Source organism: Salarias fasciatus, chromosome 13 (assembly GCF_902148845.1).
Source record: "Salarias fasciatus chromosome 13, fSalaFa1.1, whole genome shotgun sequence".
NCBI classification, from domain to species: domain Eukaryota; kingdom Metazoa; phylum Chordata; class Actinopteri; order Blenniiformes; family Blenniidae; genus Salarias; species Salarias fasciatus.
In genome coordinates this window covers 24,586,756-24,609,629 of record NC_043757.1, presented here as the reverse complement: position 1 = coordinate 24,609,629, position 22,874 = coordinate 24,586,756, and the positions used below count along the sequence as shown (strand labels likewise).

At 45.3% G+C, this 22,874-nt stretch overlaps 2 protein-coding genes across 3 annotated transcripts; one reads left to right on the top strand and one right to left on the bottom strand.

Annotated features, from left to right (window-relative positions):
• Positions 1 to 13,922: 13,922 nt before the first annotated feature.
• Positions 13,923 to 18,793, bottom strand: ttl (tubulin tyrosine ligase). Its single transcript, XM_030106114.1, has 7 exons — positions 18,053 to 18,793; positions 17,866 to 17,944; positions 17,543 to 17,775; positions 17,074 to 17,209; positions 16,722 to 16,991; positions 16,487 to 16,630; positions 13,923 to 16,342 (listed from the first exon to the last, which is right to left on the bottom strand). Exons 1-7 carry the CDS (start codon positions 18,207 to 18,209, stop codon positions 16,150 to 16,152), a joined length of 1,212 nt encoding a protein of 403 aa, XP_029961974.1. The 5' UTR covers positions 18,210 to 18,793; the 3' UTR covers positions 13,923 to 16,149.
• Positions 18,794 to 19,231: 438 nt separating this feature from the next.
• fignl1 (fidgetin-like 1) lies at positions 19,232 to 22,438 on the top strand. Of its 2 annotated transcripts, XM_030106106.1 has the most exons (3): positions 19,232 to 19,320; positions 19,397 to 19,555; positions 19,986 to 22,438. In XM_030106106.1, exon 3 carries the CDS (start codon positions 19,993 to 19,995, stop codon positions 21,931 to 21,933), a length of 1,941 nt encoding a protein of 646 aa, XP_029961966.1. In that variant the 5' UTR covers positions 19,232 to 19,320; positions 19,397 to 19,555; positions 19,986 to 19,992; the 3' UTR covers positions 21,934 to 22,438. The 2 variants fall into 2 exon arrangements, with proteins under 2 accessions (XP_029961966.1, XP_029961967.1); XM_030106107.1 differs by lacking the exon at positions 19,232 to 19,320 and having other exon boundaries at positions 19,538 to 19,576.
• Positions 22,439 to 22,874: the final 436 nt, after the last annotated feature.

The window sequence follows — 22,874 nt, the reverse complement described above, 5'->3', positions numbered from 1 at the left end:
CCACTTCTTCTGCATCCACCAGGAAGGGGCTCGAGAACAGCTTGATTTGATTTTCAATGACAGAAAAATCTTGAAAACGCTGGTTGAATTCTGTCACGAGAGATGTAATCACAGACACATATTTCTCCTTTTTAGCAGAAAGGTCTGCCTTTGGAAAAGCAGACTTGATTTCAGACAGCGTAGGGAAGTGTGCAGCATTAAAGCTTCGTAGTTGTGTCGCAAACAGGCGGAGCTTTACACAGAAGGCTTTCATGTGCGCATACAGGTGTGACACCAGCTGTTCTTTGCCTTGTAGGTTCTTGTTCAGTGTATTCAGATGATGAGTGAGATCAACTAAAAATGCCAGGTCTACCAGCCACAGAGGGTCACTCAGTTCATGAAGAGGTTGGCCCTTCTCTTTCAAAAACTTGTCGATTTCTGATCTCAGCGAATAAATCCGCTGCAGCACAGAGCCACGGCTGAGCCAGCGCACATCAGAGTGGTAGAGTACATCCCCGTATTCAGCATCCACATCAGATAAAAAAGCTTGAAATTCCCTGTGGTGCAGTCCTCTAGCTTGAATTATGTTGACAGTTTTTACAACAGTGTTCATCACATCGCCCAGCTGGACAGTCTTGGCACACAGTGCTTCTTGGTGGATTATACAGTGCATCCTAACAGCCTCACCTCCGCTCTCTTTTACCTTGGCGCACACCATGGATGCCATTCCTTTGCGCTCACCCATCATGGCCGGAGCGCCATCCGTTGTTACTCCACAGAGCTTGTCCCATTTAAGCCCCATCTTTTCAACTGCCTCTGACACAGCTTCAAAAATATTTCCACCCATCGTTGTGCCTTTTAGGCTCATCATATCAAGCAACTCCTCCGTGCAGCAAAAAATATCATCGACTCCCCGCAAAAAAATTAACAGCTGTGCAGTGTCTATGGCGTCTGTGCTCTCATCGCATGCTATCGAGTATTAAATCAAAAGCACAAGCTTTGTCTCTCAGCTGAAGTTTCACGTTAGCTGACAAGTCCTCGATTCTCTGCACCACTGTATTTCTGGATAAGCTCACATTGTTGAAATCCTGCACTTTTTCCTGGCACATTACTTCTGTGACTTTGATGAGGCACTGATTTATGAAATCACCGTCTGAGAACGGTTTGCCATGCTGGGCAATAAGTTTAGCGACTTCATAGCTTGCAGGCTAGCTGCCATTTGCTTGAATTTCTGTGCTCGTTCGGCACCTGTGTACGATGCGTAGTTCTGATGCTTGGTCTCATAGTGCCGACGGACATTATACTCCTTCATCACGGCGACATCTTCATTGCAAATCAGACAGACACACTTTCCGTTGATTTCTTTGAAGAAATATTCATTTTCCCACCATGTCTGAAATCTTCTGCACTCACTTGCTATCTTTCGTTTCTTCGGCGCTGCCATTTCTGGTGACTCGTGGTAAATGTTTTTCTTTGCTTTATTTTGTTTAGTGGAGAAGCACCTTACTGGCTCCATCTAGTGTTGAAACTGAGAAGTGCAACAGAGTTGAGCTCAAGCGCCATGTGCGGGCCATATTCAACTATATTTTCAAAATTTGCTGCGGGCCAATAAAAACTGACCCGCGGGCCGTAGTTTGGACACCCCTGCTCTATCATATGCAGGGTTTCTCTCAGTGCTTTATAAGCCTGGCGGGCCGCCAGGCTTTACTTGCCCCCCCCCCCCCCCCCCCCCCCCCCCCCCGCCAGGCTAAGCGTCGGTGTTTTTTTTTTTTTGTTTTTTAAATGTTTTTTTTATGAGCCAAAACAGCGATACCAAAGACGATCTCCAGAGCTTTTAATGGCTTCTGGTGATACAGTTGCAATGGCGACACATTATGGTCGATACGTGAACACATAGGGGGTCAGAGGTGAGGCGTATTTTCATCAGAGAGCCGCAGCAAGTTGATGAGGCAGAGGCGGTGCGAGCTAGCATGGATGCTAGCACGTCGCCACAGCAGCCTTCTGTGAGTCGCGATGGTAAACATCGATCTAGCGGATTTAATCCAAAATGGTTCGTGTTCTGTCCTCAGAATGATTCACTGTCCAAATGGTGGAACTGCGTTGCACAAACAACACGCTTCATCAGCCTGGGGGACTCCATTCGTACACATTCTTCTTCTATTTGCTTCACACTGCACTATACATCTAACAGTAACACTGCGCCCTCTGCTGGACTGAAGGAGGTACTGCTGGACTTCTGCACTGCTGTGAACTCCATATAAACAGCAAATACTTAACGAACATAAGAATATTATTAAAGTGACACTAAGGAACTTTTCAACCTTAATAAAACATTTTAATATCTTTTGTGATGATACATCGACTTACAACGAGTTGAATGACCCCTCTGTCACGGGCTGAGGGCATCAGTATTGCTTTCACTTGGACTAAGAAACTGTGAGGAGGGTGGTAGGAACCCTGCACACAGCATGCGTCACATTATGATATAACATCGTTTAGCCACCATTAGATCCATTACCTCGTCGCTATCCGTCCTTCACACAGCCACTGGAAACAAATGCAGGCGAGTTCAGTCCTACAGTTCGCCAACCGGAGCAGCATTTTATGACGCCACGCACTAGTCCTCATGGGAACTGTAGTATTTGTTCAGGCAAAACACTACCGCTTTTGTCCACTGGCGCCGCCAAAATCAACGGAAACTGAAAGTTCCTTAGTGTTGCTTTAACTGTAAGCAATCTAATAATTTTTCTTTAGTTTTTCATTCAAAAGTAGACGAGGTCAGACAGTCCAGCAGAGATCTCTTCAGCCTCTGAGTGCCCTGTTTTTACACCTTGATCATGTTTGCACTTTTTTATTTTTGTTAATTTATTTAACCTTTAAATGTGACCAGCAATGCCTTGTTTTAAGATGCATTAGGATTTAACTTAATTGAAAACAATTGATATTTATTTTAATTGTATTTTTTGTGTTTGTTAAAACTTTATTTAAGATTATGCCTTTTTGGAAGACTCTGCATTTAAGTAATGTTAATAAATGTTTACAATAACACAAAATAGTCAGAATTTCCACATTTCTGTCAAGTTTTTTTGTTTTTTTTACATAAACACGGTGGGCTTCTCTGGCAGTCCAACCACCGGGCTTAGCAAGTTTTCTGGGGGAAACCCTGATATGCTTCAAAGGATCAGTGTAAAAGCTAAACGTTAAAGTGTGATGGAAGTGCATATATAGTCTAAGAGAATGTAACATCATGATTTTAACAAAATAAAATGACAAGAAATTCAATCAACTGGTCACACTGCAAGATACGAAATGATTTATAGAAGAATAGACATGTCAACATGTTATATAGAACTGACAGGCAGATAGTTCTTTAACTCTTTAACTTAAACTCTTTGGGAAAGATTATTCAACATTTGATGAAACACTGAGAAACTGCTCCAGCACACTGACAGCTGGGAAACATGACAGCAGTGAACAGCTGATGGGTCACTGGCTCCAGTCAGTGGATCAATAAGAAATGCTGCAGACTCAGCGGGACTGGGGTCGATATTAATATGTACAAGGCAATGTTAATATTCAATTCAAGTGGTGAATAAACATATACAGAGTGGCTGACAATAACGAATATTTGCAAAGAAGTGTTGGAGGCCTGAGAGCCATCAGCTGTTTCTTGTAAGTAAGACGTCTGGCCATCAAACTAAAGGAAAACTGTTAATTTACTGTCATGTTTCAACAGGTTTCCATTACATCAGCTCAACTGTGGCCCCATTTACATGATTGTTTTTTTTTTTCATTTCCCATTGAAAACTATCGTATTAAACATATTTGTATGCATGGGCGACATATAAAGCAATCCACGTTCAATCCTCATTTACAAGGGCTGAAGGGGATTATACGACATTTCCATGTTCCTGTGATAGATCTTCAGTGCTCTTTGTGTCTCTGTCGTCCTCCATCTTTGTGTTTTGGCTCATCTGGATTTGGGACTCTGTTCTGACTGGCCTATGGTTGGCTCCTCTGGACACCTCTGCCTTGGACTTCAATGAAACTCTGTGTCAACCTGACTTCCTGTGTGAATCTGATTCTGGGTTTACCTTGGTTCATAATATGGACAACAGAGTTGAAGACCCATGACCCCCTGGGCATGAACCCAGCTGAAGGCCCACAGCCAGCACATTACAAAACACCCCCACCCACACAAGCACTCACCCACTCAGCACACCTCTTGCTTTCTCTGTTGTTGATTTGATGAATCTGAAACACCTACCGGACGGCAACAGGTCAACAGTCGGAGACTGGGGTGTGAGCTGTCCTTGGTGATGCTTTGTGTTCTGCTGAGGCACCCCGAGATCTAAATATGAGGTTTTTCAACAGACCTGTATCAGAATCCCGGAACAGTGTTGTTCAACTCCTAAGAATCAGAGAGCTGAAGGCTGCACAGACTCCAAAAAAACTCACAACTATGTACTGCTAAAATTATTTCACCTCTTAAAACCCATCACAATGTATTTTCTCCCTTTCTGTGGGAAAAAAAAACAGTTCCACAAAACAAACACACTACTCCATTGCTCATTATTTCACCATTCCTGTTTTAATCTCTGTTGTTTTCTTGACATTGTCTATGGAGAAGGCAACTTGTTGCAGTCCAGGTTGCTCTGTGACAGAAATCAGTGTCTGTGCTGTAATGATGTAGAAGCGCCTGTAGGGGGAGCCAGAGAGAACAGCAAGGCAGCTTTGGAGACATGAGAAACTGCAGTGGGAGGAACAACTGAGAAGAACGATGGGACAAAAGGGACTGAAGCTCAGACGAGTTAGGAAAACGTTTGGGGAGGAAAAAGAGGACGAGAGTGGGAATTATGAACATGAAATTAATTATAGAATGTAGACAATGGGAAAGAAAAAAAACAATGATGATGAAGGGATGGAGAAAAATCGTGTTTAAATGAACTTAAAAGTTTGGAAAACTGCAGATAAATTAAAGAAATTCAAACAAGTGGAGAAAGACATTTCACACTGAAAACCTATAATTATCTGAAACACTTGAAGGAGCAGGTTTATCATCTTGTTTGTTAAAGCTTGAAAACCTGACCTCATTATCAGTGACTGCAGTCAAAGGTCAGCTTTTCTTTTCTGTTTTCATTTCATCACTATTTTCCTCCAACATGCCCTCAGAGGATTAACAACCAGCATGGTGATCATTGGGAAGTAACCTTGAAGTATCCAGCCAGCTGTCAACTGTAAGACTGCATAACCAGTTTTTGGTTTTTTTTTAACTACAAATTGCATAGTAACACGAATGGTTCATAAATCACTTGTGGCTCCTATCAAAAGATGAATCTTTCCCATGCAAGACGGATAAATGAGGGCTATATAGAGAGTGAACGTGGTGCTGTCCGTGGTGCTGAAGTATCGACTTAATACAGTAACTCGTAGGTACATTGTGTGAAATAAACAAACTATCAACTGAATACACATGCAAAGTACAGTGTAATAAATGCCAGACACAAGAACACACACTCATACATACAGCCATGAATAGAAAGTGAACGTGGTGCTGTCCATGGCGCTGAAGCAACAAATGAAAACACTATTTGGAGACATGGGCATTCTGCAGTGATCCAGGATACAGGGGGAGGGGGAGGGATGGGCAGGGGGGAGAAAGGTGTGTGTGTGTGTGTGTGTGTGTGTGTGTGTGTGTGTGTGTGTGTGTGTGTGTGTGTGTGTGTGTGTGTGTGTGTGTGTGTGTTTGTGTGTCATTAAGTCATCAGTGTAGGTTTGGAGGAAATGATGGAGATATAAAATACAGTCATTTGCCTGATAAAAGGCCTCAGAAGCATGAAGTGAAGACTGGTTGCTGGAAACATGATTTCATTTGAATAAACTGCAGCACTCTGTTTACACATCATTTGAATGCTGTCAAACATTTCAATTGAATGACTTAGGTCAGCTTTTGAAGAAAAAGCGCCCTGCTTTAACTTCAGGATGATGTTCAGTCTCCCTCAGAGCTCACCTGGGATTTGGAGTTCATCCTGAAACCAACCTGTTCCTTCAGCTCCAACATCACAGTGGAGCAAAATTTCAGTTCACATCTCCAGCTCTCCTTCACACCTGAGCCTTCAGATGTGTTTGGGTATAAGTCGAATGAGGGGCAACCAAGAGATGGCAAGGTAGGGGGGTCATTGTTTTATCCATGTTTGGGTATGTTTTGACTGTGTTCATGTTTGGAAAAATGCAGGAACTGTGGTGGCCATGAACCTCTTATAAAAACCAACATCATCAGCATAAAAACATTTTAATTTCAGGTCAATATAGACCCCTCAAAAAATTCTATTATATAAATGTCAGTTTTTTAATTGAGAAAGAGTTTTTAAAGTTCTGGAAATTGAGTTGATTTCGTCTTCTTTTTTCTCATCTAAAGCCTGATCACTGAACCAGCCAACATGTCTGAAGACTCCTCTGCACCCATCCCCAACTTGTTACCATATTGCTTCAAAACTGAACTCAGCACTGCCCTCTCCAATGCCCTCTTTGGTGCAAGAGTCTGTGTCTACACCCCTGTCTCCGTCATCGTCCTCGTCCTGTGCTTCCAGAAATGGAGACGACGTCGCTCCTTCACAGCGATGAGCCACTCAGACGTTTTCGCCTTCCACCAGGCAGTCATACATCTGATAGTCTCCTTTGCAACACTTCTGGTCGTCTGTGTTCAGCACGCAGGGCACACAGCATGGATTAAACTGGGTTTGTATATTTCTTCAATTGTTTATCCAGCAGAGCTGGCGCTCCACATCCTGACCGGTGTGGAGCGCTACGTGGCCGTCATTCACCCCGTCACCTATTTGGGGCTGAGGCAGGCTGGTGGAGTCCGGATCAGGAACATCAGCGTCGGGTGTGTCTGGTTACTGTGTTTTGCGTGGCTCGGCGCCATGCACGCCACTTACCCTGTTATACCCTACATACCATTTTTTTGCCTGTTTGTCTTCTCCCTGGTCGTAGTCACGTTCTGCGGCCTATCTGTTCTCTGCGTTCTGATTCGTCCAGGCCCGGGGGAAGTGGGTGGGGACAACCACCATGCAGATCAGTCAAAGCTGAGGGCCTTCAACACCATCTCAACCATCGTGGCTGTTCAGCTGCTGTACTTTGTTGCCCTGGTGGCTGTTCTGGCTGTGGAGAATTCCAAACTGCTCAGTTACAACACTGGGTGCATCGTCCTGACGTCAGTCAACTGGTTGGCTCTGATCAGCGGCTTGGTTTTACCCCTGCTGTTTCTGCACAGAGCAGGGAAACTGCCCTGCTCCAGGGGCAACAGCAGATCAAGACAATAGCTGGGTGAAGGTTTGATTTTATATTTGTAAAAATCAAAATTAAAGGTCCCATATTATTAGGGGTGTGTTCAGATATTCGACGATTCGATGATCCATTCGAAGGGTCCTGATTCGAAGGCCAATCACACAGTCTGTGCAAAATGTGGTTATTAAACGAGGACCATTCCATTACAGCTGTATGGGGGTGCTGAATGACTGATTTTACATAGAATTGCTTGGTTTTTTTTCCAAATAAACATGATATAAAGCCTATTTGATATGCATGTTAGCCTATCAAATATACTGTGGAAAAAATTGCTTAGCTTGTTCTTTTATTCAATATTCTATCTATTTAGTGTTTGTGAATGATCCACCATGGTGAGTGGCACAATCCGATTTTGCACAGAGCTCCATCACAGAGCAGCATCTCGATGGTGATGTGGCTTAACTTTAAAAGTTAAAAGTTCCTCATGGTCCGCTCAAGCCACTCCTCCACCACAGCCCGGTGTCCCAAAATACATGCTGTTGCAGTTTGTTGCAGAAGAAGAAGATGTTTGCAGTTCAGAGACCTTCTTCTTCTTCTTTGTAGCGGGTGGCGACCAACGACTTAGGTGCACAGCGCCACCGACTGTGTCTCTTGGTGAATGTACTTCAGTTTACATCCTAATCACCGTATTCACTTCAGAGATCCGTAAAACTGCAACAGCATATATTTTGCAACAGGCTAGGCGAGGCTTACACTCTGTCTAACTCACTACCTCCCCCTAACGGGGCGGCTGAGCCACTGCATGCAAGCAGAAGCAGTACAGGTCACAGGTACTTTGGTTCCATCTCGTCCTCGATTATAGCACGACCCCATTTTTTAGAATACCATTTCTGGAAAAAAATATTGTCTTATATTCAGGCCAATACGGTTCTTAATTTGTTTGATGTTTAAAGTTACCGACACTTTGTTCCAGTCTGTGTTTCAGTTGTGTGTATGAAAAAGTAAAAGTGTTGTTTTACCTGCCTGCGCTGTTTGTTTTTTTTAATTATTATTATTACTGCAACATTCTGCTGTAGCCTATATTCAAATGATTCTAAAAAATAATTAAAAAAAAGATGATACATTTGACTATCAGTTGACGATCACCAGGATCGGCCGAATCAGATTCGACTATGTAAACTCTTACTTGGGGACACCTCTACATATTATGCTATTTTTCAGTCACGTCATATAGGTCTCAGAAGCCCAAAAACATAGTATTTAAGTTTGTTTACCCCAAATTCATCCTTTGTTCGGAGTTTCAGCTGACAAAAAAGTCGCTCTGAGGATCCCTCCTCAGAACAGGCTGTTTCAGGGCCTGCTTTCCAGTATGCACTTGAACGCATCTGTCCCCGCCCACTCTCTCACACACACACATGGTGGGGGCAAAGTCAGGGGGAGGAGTTAAATCTGCTTATTTCAGGATAAGCAGACCAAACTCAAACGCCACCGTTTCAGTTTCAGTTTCATTTTCACAAAATGTGGTGTAGCAAGACTGAACAAAAATACCGTTCACTTCCATTGTGTCCGTCCCGAAAACCTTCCCCGACTCAGCTCTGAATAAACAACAGCTCGCCTTCACAAAAAAAAAAGTATGCTGTTCGAAATGACTAAAGAATTCCACTAAATGGGCCAATTTGCCAAAATGTTGAAGTATCGCTTTAAGTGCACGTGTGTTCAGTTCACCTGAGGAATGTCTTACTGCTTCCATTTGTCTAAATCAGGATTGGTTTTTGTAAAAACTTCTTATTTGATACCCTAATTGGAGAGTTTGTGGGTTTGTGATTAACGTCCAGTAGGTGTCACTGTTGGCTAGAGCAATTATTCAATATGGTCTGTTCAATTTGATTAGTGTGTGGTTTCACTCCCGTTAAAGGGATACTTCAACATTTTGGCAAATTGGTCCATTTAGCGCAATTCCTTAGTCATTTCGAACAGCATACTTACTTTTTTTGTGAGGGCAAGCTATTGTTTATCCAAAGGTGAGTCGGGGAAGGTTTTCGGGACAGACACAATGGAAGTGGATGGTATTTTTGTTCCCCCTCGTCAAACTCATCAAATACACAATCCAACAACGCCAAAACACTTTGGTGGACACGTTATAATCCACACATTCACTACACTGTGGAACACCAACAAATAATATTGTAGCGTTACAACACTGAAGCAAATACTGGGAACTACTTTTTCTTTTGAAATCACTACGCCCAGATGCCATGTTTAGTAAGTACTTCCATCTTAGCAATCTTTGCATAAACAACTCAATCTGGTAATTTTGCTTTAATATTTCACAGCGGCCTCAACAGTCTTTCACACAGCAACAGTTAAACCCCAGCCTGTCGAGAGCAGCGCCTGTAACAAAAAGACACGTCATGAAACCAATGGTTGTTGAAGTCTTTTAACCTGGAGACACATTGTGGGAGTCTGCCTCACTCTCCAACTCTTTATTTCCAAATATTTGTATGATTTTGTTCTTTTTTCTTTTTTTTTGTAAAGGGAACAGAAAAATTGATCATTTTAAAAAAATGTCAAGGCAGGAGGTGCATCCAGATGTAGACTCAAGAGGATGATGGTTTTTGAGATTATTGTAGTCTTGAGTCATAAGTGGAAACACTCAAGGAGACTGGGAGCAACGATCCAACACTCAGTGACAGGAAACAGGAGGCTAAATACATTCAGGAGGAGAGGAGCTGGGAGGGGATTGGCTCATAGGAATATTGAACCAAGGCAGACAGACTACAGCTGATTACACAGGAAAGAAACCAGGGATAGACAAGGACAGCAGAAGGATGAGAGACAGACAACACACCAACGGGGGGAAGGACTGGATCCCGACAAAACAGGGACATCACCCTGATGTGTTCGGGCTTTCTCACTTTTCAAAATAAAGTAATAAACACTTTAACACTCTGACACACTCAGGAATAAAGGAATAAATAAATAAATGTTATGAGCTTATCAGTGTAGGTTTGTCAGGAAATGATGGAGATATAAAATACAGTCATTTGCCTGATAAAAGGCCTCAGAAGCATGAAGTGAAGAGTGACTGCTGGAAGCATGATTTCATTTGAATGAACTGCTGCACTCTGTTCACACATCATTTGAATGCTGTCAAACATTTCAATTGGATGACAGACTCAGGTGAGCTTTTGAAGAAACAGTGCCCTGCTTTAACTTTAGGATGATGTTCAGTCTCCCTCAGAGCTCCTAAAGTTAATCTTGAAACCAACCTGTTCCTTCAGCTCCAACATCACAGTGGAGCAAAATCTCAGTTCACATCTCCAGCTCTCCTTCACACCTGAGCCTTCAGATGAGTTTGGGTTTAAGTCGAACGAGGAGCAACCAAGAGATGGCAAGGTAGGAGGGTCATTGTTTCATCCATGTTTGGGTATGTTTTGACTGTGTTCATGTTTGGAAAAATGCAGCACCTGTGGTGGCCATAAATCTCATATAAAAAAGCAACATCATCAGCATAGAAACATTTTAATTTCAGGTCAATATAGACCCCTCAAAAAATTCTATTATATAAATGTCAGTTTTTTAATTGAGAAAGAGTCTTGAAAGTTCTGGAAATTGAGTTGATTTTGTCTTTTTTTTTCTCATCTAAAGCCTGATCACTGAACCAGCCAACATGTCTGAAAACTCCTCTGCACCCATCCCCAACTTGTTACCATATTGCTTCAACTCTGAACTCACCATTGCCCTCTCCAATGCCCTCCTTGGTGTAAAACTCTGCACCTACACTCCTGTCTGTGTCCTCGTCCTCGTCCTGTGCTTCCAGAAATGCAGACGACGTCGCTCCTTCACAGCGATGAGCCACTCAGACGTTTTCGCCTTCCACCAGGCAGTCATACATCTGATAGTCTCCTTCGCAGCACTTCTGCTGTTCTGTGTTCAGCACACGGGGCAGACAGCGTGGATTAAAGTTTGGCTTTACATTTCCTCAGTGGGGTTTCCAGCAGAGCTGGCGCTCCACGTCCTGACCGGTGTGGAGCGCTACGTGGCCGTCATTCACCCCGTCACCTATCTGGGGCTGAGGCAGGCTGGTGGAGTCCGGATCAGGAACATCAGCGTCGGGTGTGTCTGGCTGCTGTGCTTTGCATGGATCGGCATTACACATGTTCATTACCCTGTTTTACCCTACATACCATTTTTCTGCACCTCAGTCTTCACACTGGCGGTCGTCACGTTCTGCGGCCTATCTGTTCTCTGCGTTCTGATTCGTCCAGGCCCGGGGGAAGTGGGCGGGGACAGTCAGCATCCAGATCAGTCGAAGCTGAGGGCCTTCAACACCATCTCAACCATCGTGGCTGTTCAGCTGCTGTACTTTGTTGCCCTGGTGGCTGTTCTGGCTGTGGAGAATTCCAGACTGCTCAGTTACAACACTGGGTGCATCGTCCTGGCGTCAGTCAACTGGTTGGCTCTGATCAGCGGCTTGGTTTTACCCCTGCTGTTTCTGCACAGAGCAGGGAAACTGCCCTGCTCCAGGGGCAACAGCAGATAAAGACAACAGCTGGGTGAAGGTTCGACTCCAGTGAGATTTCAGGTTTTTCAAACAGAGCAATACTTTAGCATGTCTGCAAGAAAAAAAACCTACAACGGCCAGTATGTCCACTGGAAAGGTAACCTTTTTAATATTATTTGTGGGATTGAGCACATTTTTGGGGTTTTGGATAAAATCAATAATATTAATCAATGTCATCAGCATATATATAGATACCAGAACATTACAGAAGATTACATGAGTTTTCATTGATACTTTGTCATTTGTGCAGTATCTAGTGATATTTAAAAGTGAGACTGTGGCTTTTGTAAATGTGAATATTGGTTCCTTTACCATGACTTCAAGAGAATCTACTATGACTATCAGTAAACTGTTCCCTTCTATTCTTCGTTGTGGGATTGACAATATCGGTTTCATCACTGATGTTAAGAAATGTAATCAGCATATACAGACCTCATAATCTGCATTTTTTAATCTGAAATCAAAAGCTTTACAATAACTTTTCTTGACATGTACAAATATTGAAACATGATAGATTTAATAAGTGGATGAAACCATTTATAATACTAAGTCATCGACATAAAAGGTTTCTGTTTTTAGCAAATATTGTCAGCAGGAATCAGGTTTGTGTTCATGAATCTGTCTTGAATGTTACTTCTCGTGTTCCTTCTGGGACTGATCGTGTTTGTTAGGGTTTTTGTATAAAACCAAAGCAATAAAAGTATGTACGTATGTCCCCATCAGATATTTTCTTAGTGCAACTTTCAGGTTTTTTGAGCCGTCAACTTTTTGTTTGAAGTGTGAGTAAAAATTAAACTGGTTTGAACTTACCTTAACAAAATAAAGGTCATGATTTCCACCAGAGCATTTTATTACAATTTAGTCAAATTGATTTTACCCATTTTAGTTTGATTAAATTGAAGTTTTTGAAAAAGTCAAAACTCTTGATTCAATACACAAAATTATGTTGTACTTTCATGCAGTTGAAAATGAAAACGTGTCGGTGCTGACCCTAACACCACTGGAAGGGTCGCCTCAAAGTTTTTATTGCTCCTGATGAAAGATGGCACATTTTGTCAGGTTTCTCCATAAAGCTAAAGAATACAGTCAGACAACAAGCATATCTATATAATAAATATCCACGGTAGTCAGTGTGACCTTCAAGGAGGAACATCTCATAAACTGATGCACAAGAGCATCAACAAAGGCTGCAGCTTCACCATCAGGAGCATCCAGGAGGAACGCTGATTTGTTTTCAAGTTAGAAAGTGAACATTTGTTTGCTCAATGTTCGACACCCTCAAATCGAGCGCTCGATCGGGAAATTCAATTATGTTCTCCTAAAAATATCAGTTCATTTGTCCTGACTGTTGTGAGCTGACCTGGAGGTTTGTGAAAATAAAATATAGCACTGTTACTTTGATTTGATGATTTCTGAGTTACGATGCTGCATCAGTGCACATAAATACCACACTGTCACTTTTCATCCACATCACGGTATAGAAGTGAAGCACAGTCTAACACACCAAAACTTACCAGCATGTAAGATTTGACTTTTTAATGTAAGAGCACTTCCCATTTATCAGATGACTTTTTTATGTTCATTTTCTTTATGCCCACACACTTTAAATAAGGAAAACACCACCCAACATCTCAGTGGTGAAACTGGTTAGATGTCTTGTTTTGCTCATCATCACTGTCGTTACACTCTTTCTCCAGTTGGGGGCAGTGTAGGAACAACACCCTGGTCCTCTGCATGTTTCAGATGCTTCAACATGCCTGATTTGATGCTGTTCTCAACAAATGAGGATAAACAACACTCAAATATGTGTGGCATCATTAATTACTTTCCTGTATCGACTCCAGTCAACTTCAGACTGTTTGATCTTTTCTTCAGTTCATCTGCTCCACTGGTCTTCCATCATTCAGTTTTCATGTTCTACCTGTGCGTTTTTGTTTCTTCTAGGTACCTTGGTTACTTGAAACAGTCCAGTCATATCTGTTTGAGGTTAATTGAAGACTAAACCACTAAAAGAACTGAAACACTTTACAGACTACACTGCGTCCACGGAGAGGAAAATTCAGCAGAGAAGTCAGCACAGCACAGATTCCATGACAGTAAATGTTTTATTCTAATATTTCAGATAAAGACAAACACACATGCAAGATTTGGGACAGACATCACCTAAGAAAAACCACAGCACAAGTCCTCCTGGATCTAATATCTGCTTCCAGACGGAGTCGACCAGACGCCGTCATGACGTTCAGATACTGACACTGAGAGGACAGCAGGAACTTTAATCTTTGGTAAAGATGAGGAAATACAAAAGACATGAAAAAAAACACAATAGGATGAATCAAATATTCGAAACAACTTCAAATAAGAGGAAATGACATCGCTGAAATCCAACAGTCTCCTTAAAGACCTGAAGGTGCATCGAGACGCTGGAGGTCTGCTGTTCTTTTGTTTACATCAATATAGATTCTCTCTAAGGCACCGTCTCCTTCATTTACATTTTAACTACTTCACTTTTAATACTGATGTTTTTTGGTCACCACATTTTCACAATGAGTCAATTTAATACTGATTTCTCTCCCGGTATATTTTTTCTCAAACATTCAAACATTTCAGAGCCGCAGCCGAAAAGGGAGATTTAACCACATCCATCACAGTGTCAGCGGACGAGGAGCCGGCGCGCCCGACTCTTCATCCCTCTGCGGCGTCCCAACACGGCGGAGTGACAGGAAACCCGTTTAAATGAGAGGAGGAAGCCGGTAAAAGAAAAGATTAAATAGGATACAGCTTAGCTGAATATAGTGCCGTGAACCACCAAGAAAGGTTTTAATGATCAGAGAAATAAATGAACTGAGTACAATTATCTGGAGTTTTTAACTACTGTGATTTTCTGTTTGATTAAAACTGAAACTCCGTCCTGTCTGAGTTCCAAGAGCCATCGGGGGGCGTCGAGTGTTAAGATGAATTTGCTGCACACCGACTTTAAATTCTACAATATCCTCCTCTTCCTCAAATGTCTGTCCGGCCTGAATCCTGATCCAGACTCATATTTGTCCAGATACTGTCGTGGTGGTGGTGTGGAGGTTCTAGAGGCTCGCCTGTGTTCATCCTGTGGCGGCTAAACTCAACGTGCAGTTTCAGTGAAATAGGATGAGTTCAAATGCAGAGAATTTCCCCAAGAGAATCAAAGTATGAGGCGGAAAAAGGATTAAATGGTTAAACGATCCTAAACTAGTTTGAGAAGATGTTTAAAAAAAAATGGAAAGATCACAGAATTCTTACTATCAGAAAATAAACACAAAAAATAACTAATTCTGAAGTTCATGAGCCAAGAGAAACCCAAGCCGCCTGCCTGGGAGTGCCGCTGAAGAGCAAGGAGAAAAATATTAACAACAAGCTCATTTGACGGTTCGTCCGACAGCTACAGTACTACAGTCTGATCTACCCACACAAACACTAAAATCAATTAAAAAGACAAATATCTAAAAACCCCATGAAACAAAAAACTGATGACAAATAAAACCATGCAGAGAATAAAGTCCTTCATTCTGACACTCATTATTACTAGAAACGGTAAATGAGACGAAGCTTTAGATGAATACGTGTCGATCGTATTGAAACCTGAAGCACGGAAAGAGACAGCAGAGAAGTTCAAGTCATGCTCTGCGATCAGAGCCGGTCAGCTCGGTGGAGTCTGACACCCTGTCGCTGCGGGTCGGTTTTATTTCAATGGGGCCTCCGAACGTCTCCCCACCGCACGCTTCTACTCTACTTCTGTTCAGAAACATAATCAACACGACACGTTACCGGGACCGGCGTCTGCTACATGCTGTCACACGAACATGCTCTCTTCAAACAACACGACAAACACCTAGGTATTCTGGGACGCTTGTTTAGAACCTGCTCACTTTGCTTCCACACTCAGAAGATCGGCGACCTTTGACCTCTATAACCTCTGGATTACTCTTTGTAATTCTCACTCCAGCTATCAAAAATAAAAAAGTGCCTGATGAGAAAAGAGGTCAGGATGAGACCGAAAATGTGTTGACTCGACTGAGCAGCAGGAGGAGCGGCGAGCCGGCAGGCTTTCATCTGTCTGGTTCTTTTAAGGGAGCCTGGGTGGAAATGTAAGGCACTGCAGTCTGTGTTCCTCACGCAGGAGGCGGGGCTGGATGGAAGGGGGGCGGGGCTTCTCCCGGGACGTTCGTCAACATGCATAATGAGAGGAGCATGAACATGTCCACACACACACACACACACACGCACAAAGCGTTGGTTTGTGACGGGCCTGGGCTCGCCAGGCGGCGGGGAGGCGAGGCGTGTGCTTACAGCCGGGTGAAGGGACCCACGTGGAGAGGCGCTCGCAGTTTGGGAGAGGAGCAGGCGCCGGTGGCGAACGAGGAGGACGGGGAGGAGGAGTACGGCGAAGACGACGCAGAGGAAGAGTCGCCGGCGAGTGTGAAGAGGCTGGAAATGGCCACGTCCACGATACCCTGACAGAGCTCTCCGTACAGCTTCCTGGGGAGAGCAGGAGGGGAACGGGGCCGTTAGTCAGGGCTGGATGCGCAGTGAAGTGGCGTCGGTCTTAAATTTGAGAAAACGAGAACATGTTTTCACTCAGACAGGAGGAAGATGAAGAAGCAGCAGGTGAGCGGTACTGACTGTGCACAGGCCGGCGCGCCGTTGATTTCAATGAGCCACACTTTGAAGCTCTCGTCCACCATGAAATCGAAGCCGAAGAGCTGGAAGCTCTGGTAGGACAGGTGCTTGGTGCTGATCGCAGGCTCGATGCACGTCAGACAGCTCCTGTGAAACACCGCACATCACCTGGTCACTTCTTCCAGCGTCAGTCGTCTCTTCGCTTCTCGAGTTAGAACCATCACGGAGAAGAACCTACTTGATGATCTGCTTGATCTGAGGTAATATGGACGACTCCAGCGTCACGCTGTGGGTGTTGAGCAGGTAAAGCCTGAACTCGTCGAAGAACATCTCGTTGCCCTCCTCGTAGCGGCCGTAGTTCTGCGAGTGCTCCTTCTGGATGCAGTGGTTGGTCAGGTGGCTGGTCATGTCCTGCAGGTCGGCGCTGTTGTACGGCTCCGAGGACGTGCGCAGCACCCCCTCCCGGTACAAGTAGATGTTATACTGATGGTCCACCAGCACCCAGCTCCTGGCAGCAGCAGCAGCGCGAGACAACAAGGATGAGTGATTCAGACACAATCTGAAGGTCTGTCTGAGCAACACACACTTGCCTGATGTCAAACTTGCGGTGTCCGGGCTCCAGGAGCAGCGGCTTCTCCAGGTACTTCTGGATAACGTGCACCTGTCCCTGATTGTCGATGTACTCCAGCAGCTGATTTGCATCGTGGGATATCAAAATACCAGCACCTGCCATATCAAGAAGAGATATGTCTCACACTCAGGCGGGGTGATCGGGGAGGACGCAGCTTTAAGCAGAGCAAAAGATCTGCTGAGAAATTGCGAAATCTGATGATCTGAGCAGATAAAAATACCACGAGAACAAAAAACACAGCAAACATAAACACATTTATCACTTTTCACTACATTATTCATCAAAGTTTGAAGCAAAGTAGTGTCACCTTATCTCCAGGGCATTTTATCTCATATCAACACGATGGCTTTTCAGAAATAAATAAATACCTGCAAACAGAGGCTAATGTTTCCTCAGGTTCAAACCGGTGAAAAATGGATGAGAATCACCTTTAGCTCCAGCGGACGACTTGGCGATCCACACCGTCCCCTCACCGCTTTCCTTTTTCGCATGATAGGAGGCCAGAAACACTTCCCGCTCATCCGTTTTAGGATTGCTCTTCAGATGACTGATGCCATTGGAGGCTGGAGCAACAGGAGTGTTGAGATTGGTCGGGTAGATTATGTAGGACTCTGGAAACCAGTTACAGGAGTCGGACAGCTCTGGGCGGGTCTTTATAAGCCTAATGGTTCAGAAAGGAAATGTTCAATTAATGCACTATGAATAATTCACTCACTGCATTAGTGGTTAAAAAAAAAAAAAGTATACATACTTGACCAAGGATGCTTTCCTACACAGCTTGTCTGCTCCTCTGTAGTAGTTCACCAGCTGCACCAGGCCGGGTTCATGACCTGTAAAGTCACATGAGAAGAACATGATTTAAAGTTTCCACAGGATGCAGCCCTGCAGCTGTCCGATCCTGAGTGGGTGGACACCATCACAGAAAATACTGCTCTCACCCAGGCGTCCAAAGGGCAGCCTGTTCCGCTCGCCCAGCATCAGGTTGAACCTGGGATTGTCTCTCTTCAGCCTCCTCCATTGTCCCGTCGACAGGAGGATTTTGGAAACTTCTGCATAAACGGTGCTGTTGTCATCGCGGGAAACGAAGGTGTACATGGTGCCGCGCTGACCGCGAAATCCAGCCGACAAGTGAGAAGGAATCGAGGGCGTAGCGGAGCACTCAGCCGTGCCTGGCTGTCACTGCGGCACACACACTGCTCAGGGTTATCTGCTCCGCCCGGGCCATGGCGATGAGTCAGTCATATCCAGCCCACACTTCCCAGTTCAGCCCGACTGGAGCCCCAAAAAGTGCAATCCGGGAGCCTCAACAATCCGCGAGCTGATTAAAACCACGCAGACACGGCAATGGGAGCGGTCTCATGATGCTTTCAGCGTTCAGAGCATCTTCTTTTCCCCTCCAGACAAGGGTGTGACTGGCAGTTCCTGCCGGCGCTCCGGGGGCTGGTCCCGTCTGGATTCATTCACATCCCGCCTCCGGTCGAGCTAACGTTGCAGCTAACAGTCCGCGACCGCCGCCAGCAGCTGCAGAGAGCGCTCAAAGCAAAGGTAGGCGGTGATATAAACAGCTGTGAGCTGCAAATAACCAGATAATCAGCAGTCCACAGTCACAAAACGGCGTCTTTTACCGACAGCGTGTGCTTTATTCCCACAGGATCCGCGGCCGCTGTCATCCGCTCTCCACGGCATCAACACAAAGCGCCACGGTTGTGGGTAATGTAGTTCAGGCCAGAAAGTAGATCTTTATTAATTTCTTGTAAAGAATTTTTAGACGGGTTTAAAAACAATATAGTCCATATCTAAGCATACTTATTTTTGATTGTGCTTACTTTGAAAATAATGTACGCTAAAATACGTCGCTAGTGGAAGTCACATAGCTTTGATACTACATTTCCCAGAATGCAACAGGCAGACGCGACCCAATTAATAATTCCGACGCATGGCGCATTTTGACCACAAGATGGCAATGCAGACCTCGTTAGGAGTTCACAGATCTTACCGTGAAAAAAGTATTTGAGTCCACGAGAATAACTCCGTGTTTCTCTGTACTTTAAACGAAGCAACAGAATTTAATACGTTTCATGTGGGGCCTGATAGTCTGCAAATGGACTGTGATGGAGCGTGTGTCTGGGCGGAGCCGGTGAATAAAAGAAACATCCCCTACATGCTATGACTAAACCGAGTTCCAATATTATTTAGAAGTTGTTTGGTGGGTTAATTTATATATATTTTTTTATTTATATATTTTTCCTCAGTTAATCTTTTTTATCGTACTTTTATTTTAGGTCGGCAGTTTAAGAAGATTAAACTTTGTGTCTGTGACTGTGAAACTCGCGCTGACAGCTCTGACGCAGGTCCCGCGTGAGCGAGTTGGAACGAGACAGGAAGTAGGAAGAAGAAGCAGAAGAAGAACGCAGCGGCGGGAACAGACGGGGAGATACTCAGTAAGATCAACTCTAGATAAAGTAACGTAACGTTTCAATAAATGAGCAGATTACAGGATGTTTGTCGTGTCACAGCCTTCTGTCAGAACTCCGCAGCACGGTGTCACTGGAATATCCACCGTGTTCCTGCATGTTGTGTAATGTTGTGTCCTTTATAAGGCTGCATTCATTTAAAGGAAAAGTACAACAGTCCCTTCATCAGAATCCTAAACAAGCGGTAAATAACGCTTGGAAACAGTGTATTTTATTCCATTTAGATGAGTAATAGCCTGCACTGCTTTATTTGGTATTTAATTTAAAACATAATGGAATAATAAATCAGCGTCTTAATGTCTCTGTATGTGTTTGAGTGAGATGTAACTTTCTGTGTGCATGTGATCATTTAATTTTAATAACTTTTGTCCCTTCTCCTTTCACCCGGCTGGAACAGGCCAGGCATGAGCAGCGCACACCTGGACGAATGGCAGAGGAGGTCCTTTGACATTTCATCTGGCAGCTGTACACCTGAACAGACGGCCGATGCCTACCGAGCCCACATCCTCTCCATTCAGTATGCATGGGCAAGCTCCCAGCTCTCTCAGGCCGGCGCGGCCAGCCTGCTCAGGACCTACTCGGAGCGCTACGGCTCGGTGCTGGACTCGGATGACCCTCGCACGGGGCTCAACAACTATGCAGAGAGCGTGCTCCATCTGGTCCGCAGTCAGAAGAACCACAGCGACAAATGGGAGTCGGGCCTCACCGCGGAGAGCGTGCTGGAGCTGCCCAGCGTACGGAAGATGATTCAGGCGAGAACGGGGGGAGAAGGCTTCCATGTGGCTCCGGCAGATGTTAACGTTCCGGTGGGACAAGAGGGCAGAGGCAGCTCCGTCTCTGCCCCCTCCACAGGAGGCAGGTCAGAAGCTGCGTTATTTAAAGCTGCGGCAGTGCCACCGTCTAAATCAGAGGTTAACAGCGCTGCCAGAAATCCTGCGTCTGTGTCTGCCGAGGGCACGAGAGGCTGTAATGTGTTCTCCAACAGTATAAACCCGTCCTCCGGGCCTCCGGCTCGACCTCAGTCTTTGTTCGGCCACCCTCCAGCTCTTCCGCAGGCCACTGCTGGCACTGCTCGGGGATTGCAAAACCATCAGCCCGCCTTATTTCCAGCCTCAAATCCATCTAAACGGAAGAACTTCTACAGCCCGGACGGAGGGGAGACCAGCAGGGGATCGCACGGAGGTCAAGGAAGCGCTGACCCGCGAGCTGGAGGCAACTTCAAATCCGCTCGAGAGCAGTTTGTTATTGACCAGCAGAAGAAAAATTCCCATCAGCCCCAGAGAGCGCAGACGCCTGGGATGGGAGCAATTGTCAAGAAATCTCTCGGTGCCAACAGACCTCGAGGCGCGTTCTCAAAGTTTGTGCCGCCCGTCGCGCGACAGGAGGGGGAGGAGAGCAGCGCGAGCCGGAACCAGAGCGAGGAGCCCCAGATCCTGGACGAGCGTCTGAAGAACTTCGAGCCGAAGATCGTGGAGTTGATCATGAGTGAGATCATGGACCACGGCCCTCCTGTGGCCTGGGACGACATCGCCGGCCTGGAGTTCGCCAAGACCACGATCAAGGAGATCGTGGTTTGGCCCATGCTGCGGCCTGACATCTTCACTGGCCTCCGCGGGCCGCCCAAAGGCATCCTGCTGTTCGGCCCCCCGGGGACCGGAAAGACTCTCATTGGGAAATGCATTGCCTGCCAGTCGGGCGCCACCTTCTTCAGCATCAGCGCCTCGTCGCTCACGTCGAAGTGGGTGGGCGAAGGAGAAAAGATGGTGCGCGCCCTGTTTGCCATCGCGCGCTGCCACCAGCCCGCCGTCATCTTCATCGACGAGATCGATTCCCTGCTGTCCCAGCGGACCGACGGCGAGCACGACTCGTCCCGCAGGATCAAGACGGAGTTCTTGGTGCAGCTGGACGGCGCCGCCACTGCGGCCGAGGATCGCATCCTGGTGGTGGGCGCCACCAACCGGCCGCAGGAGATCGACGAGGCCGCCCGCAGGCGCCTGGCCAAGCGGCTCTACATCCCTCTGCCCGAGGCGGCCGCCCGCCGCCAGATCGTCACCAACCTCATGACCCGGGAGAAGAACCAGCTGAGGGAGCAGGAGCTGGAGGGCGTCGTCGCGGCGACCCAGGGCTTCTCCGGCGCCGACATGACCCAGCTGTGTCGGGAGGCGGCGCTGGGGCCGATTCGCAGCATCCAGCTCGGCGACATCGCCACCATCACGGCGGATCAGGTCCGTCCGATCCTCTACTGCGACTTCCAGGAGGCCCTGAAGACCGTCCGGCCCAGCGTGTCGGCGAAAGACCTGGAGCTGTACGAGGACTGGAACAAGACGTTCGGGTGCGGACGCTGACGTCTTCCCCTGCCGCCGCTCGCCTCCCACTTCCTGCCGAAGTCGAAAGTGTAAACAGGAGTTATTAAGAGTCTGCTGCGCATCGTTTTTGAAATGCAGCCTTCTACTTGTTCTAATTAGCCTCCTTCACCGGTCGCACTCAGAGGTTTTGCTCTCAGCACAGTTTACTTGCTCATCAGTCTCGGCAGGCTGCGTTACGCATCCAAATGATTCTGGGGCGTTTTGAAAAGAGTCGGCCTGTTTTGTTCTGATACCGATTCTTCTGCTGCTCTGCGGTTTGGTGGGATTGTTGAGCACCGCATTGTGTTGCAGATGAAGCACTGATCTCTCTTTAAATTTGTTTTTTAGTCGTTCCCGTCCGTCCTGAAATACTCTGAGGGGAGACGTTAATGTTTTGTTTTCTTTACCGCAGACATTCCCACCTCTTCCTCACACTACATGGCAAGTTGTTTTCTATTCATGTTCATACTTATATTTTTGTGAATAAAATTATTTTGAACTCTCAGATTTGTGCTTTTTTTCCCTTAAAGAGACAATAATAACAAACTATAAGTTAGTCCTGACAGAAATCTGCGAGCTTGTTTCTCTTTATAAATGCTTATAAAGAAATAGATTTTTTTGTCCAATTTTCTTCAAAGATAGATTTAATTTGCAACCCTTCAATGCGATCTTTTTTTTTTTTTTGGTGCTATTGCAAGTCTGTCAACATATAATATAGATTTATTTATCCTCACTATGAAAAGCAAACCAGAAATCTTTACATTTTTATTTTAGTCAGATTCGCAGATGGAATTCACTTCAGTCAGAAGGCTCACTGTTATCACGCTGGATAAACTGTAACAGAACATCTCGGTTGCATCATCAAGAAACGACAACAGCGTCACGTGTAGTTTTTTTTTTTTTTTTTTTTCAGATGTTTGTTTGGAAATGACCAGAGAGAT

Coding starts and splice junctions, on each gene's coding strand:
- ttl (XM_030106114.1), bottom strand. CDS start 18,209: ATGTACACCTTCGTTTCCCGCGATGACAACAGCACCGTTTATGCAGAA. Junction 17,210..17,542: donor GTCGTCCGCTGGAGCTAAAG/GTGATTCTCATC, acceptor TTGATATGGCAG/GTGCTGGTATTTTGATATCC. Junction 16,992..17,073: donor CACCGCAAGTTTGACATCAG/GCAAGTGTGTGT, acceptor TGCTGCTGCCAG/GAGCTGGGTGCTGGTGGACC.
- fignl1 (XM_030106106.1), top strand. CDS start 19,993: ATGAGCAGCGCACACCTGGACGAATGGCAGAGGAGGTCCTTTGACATT.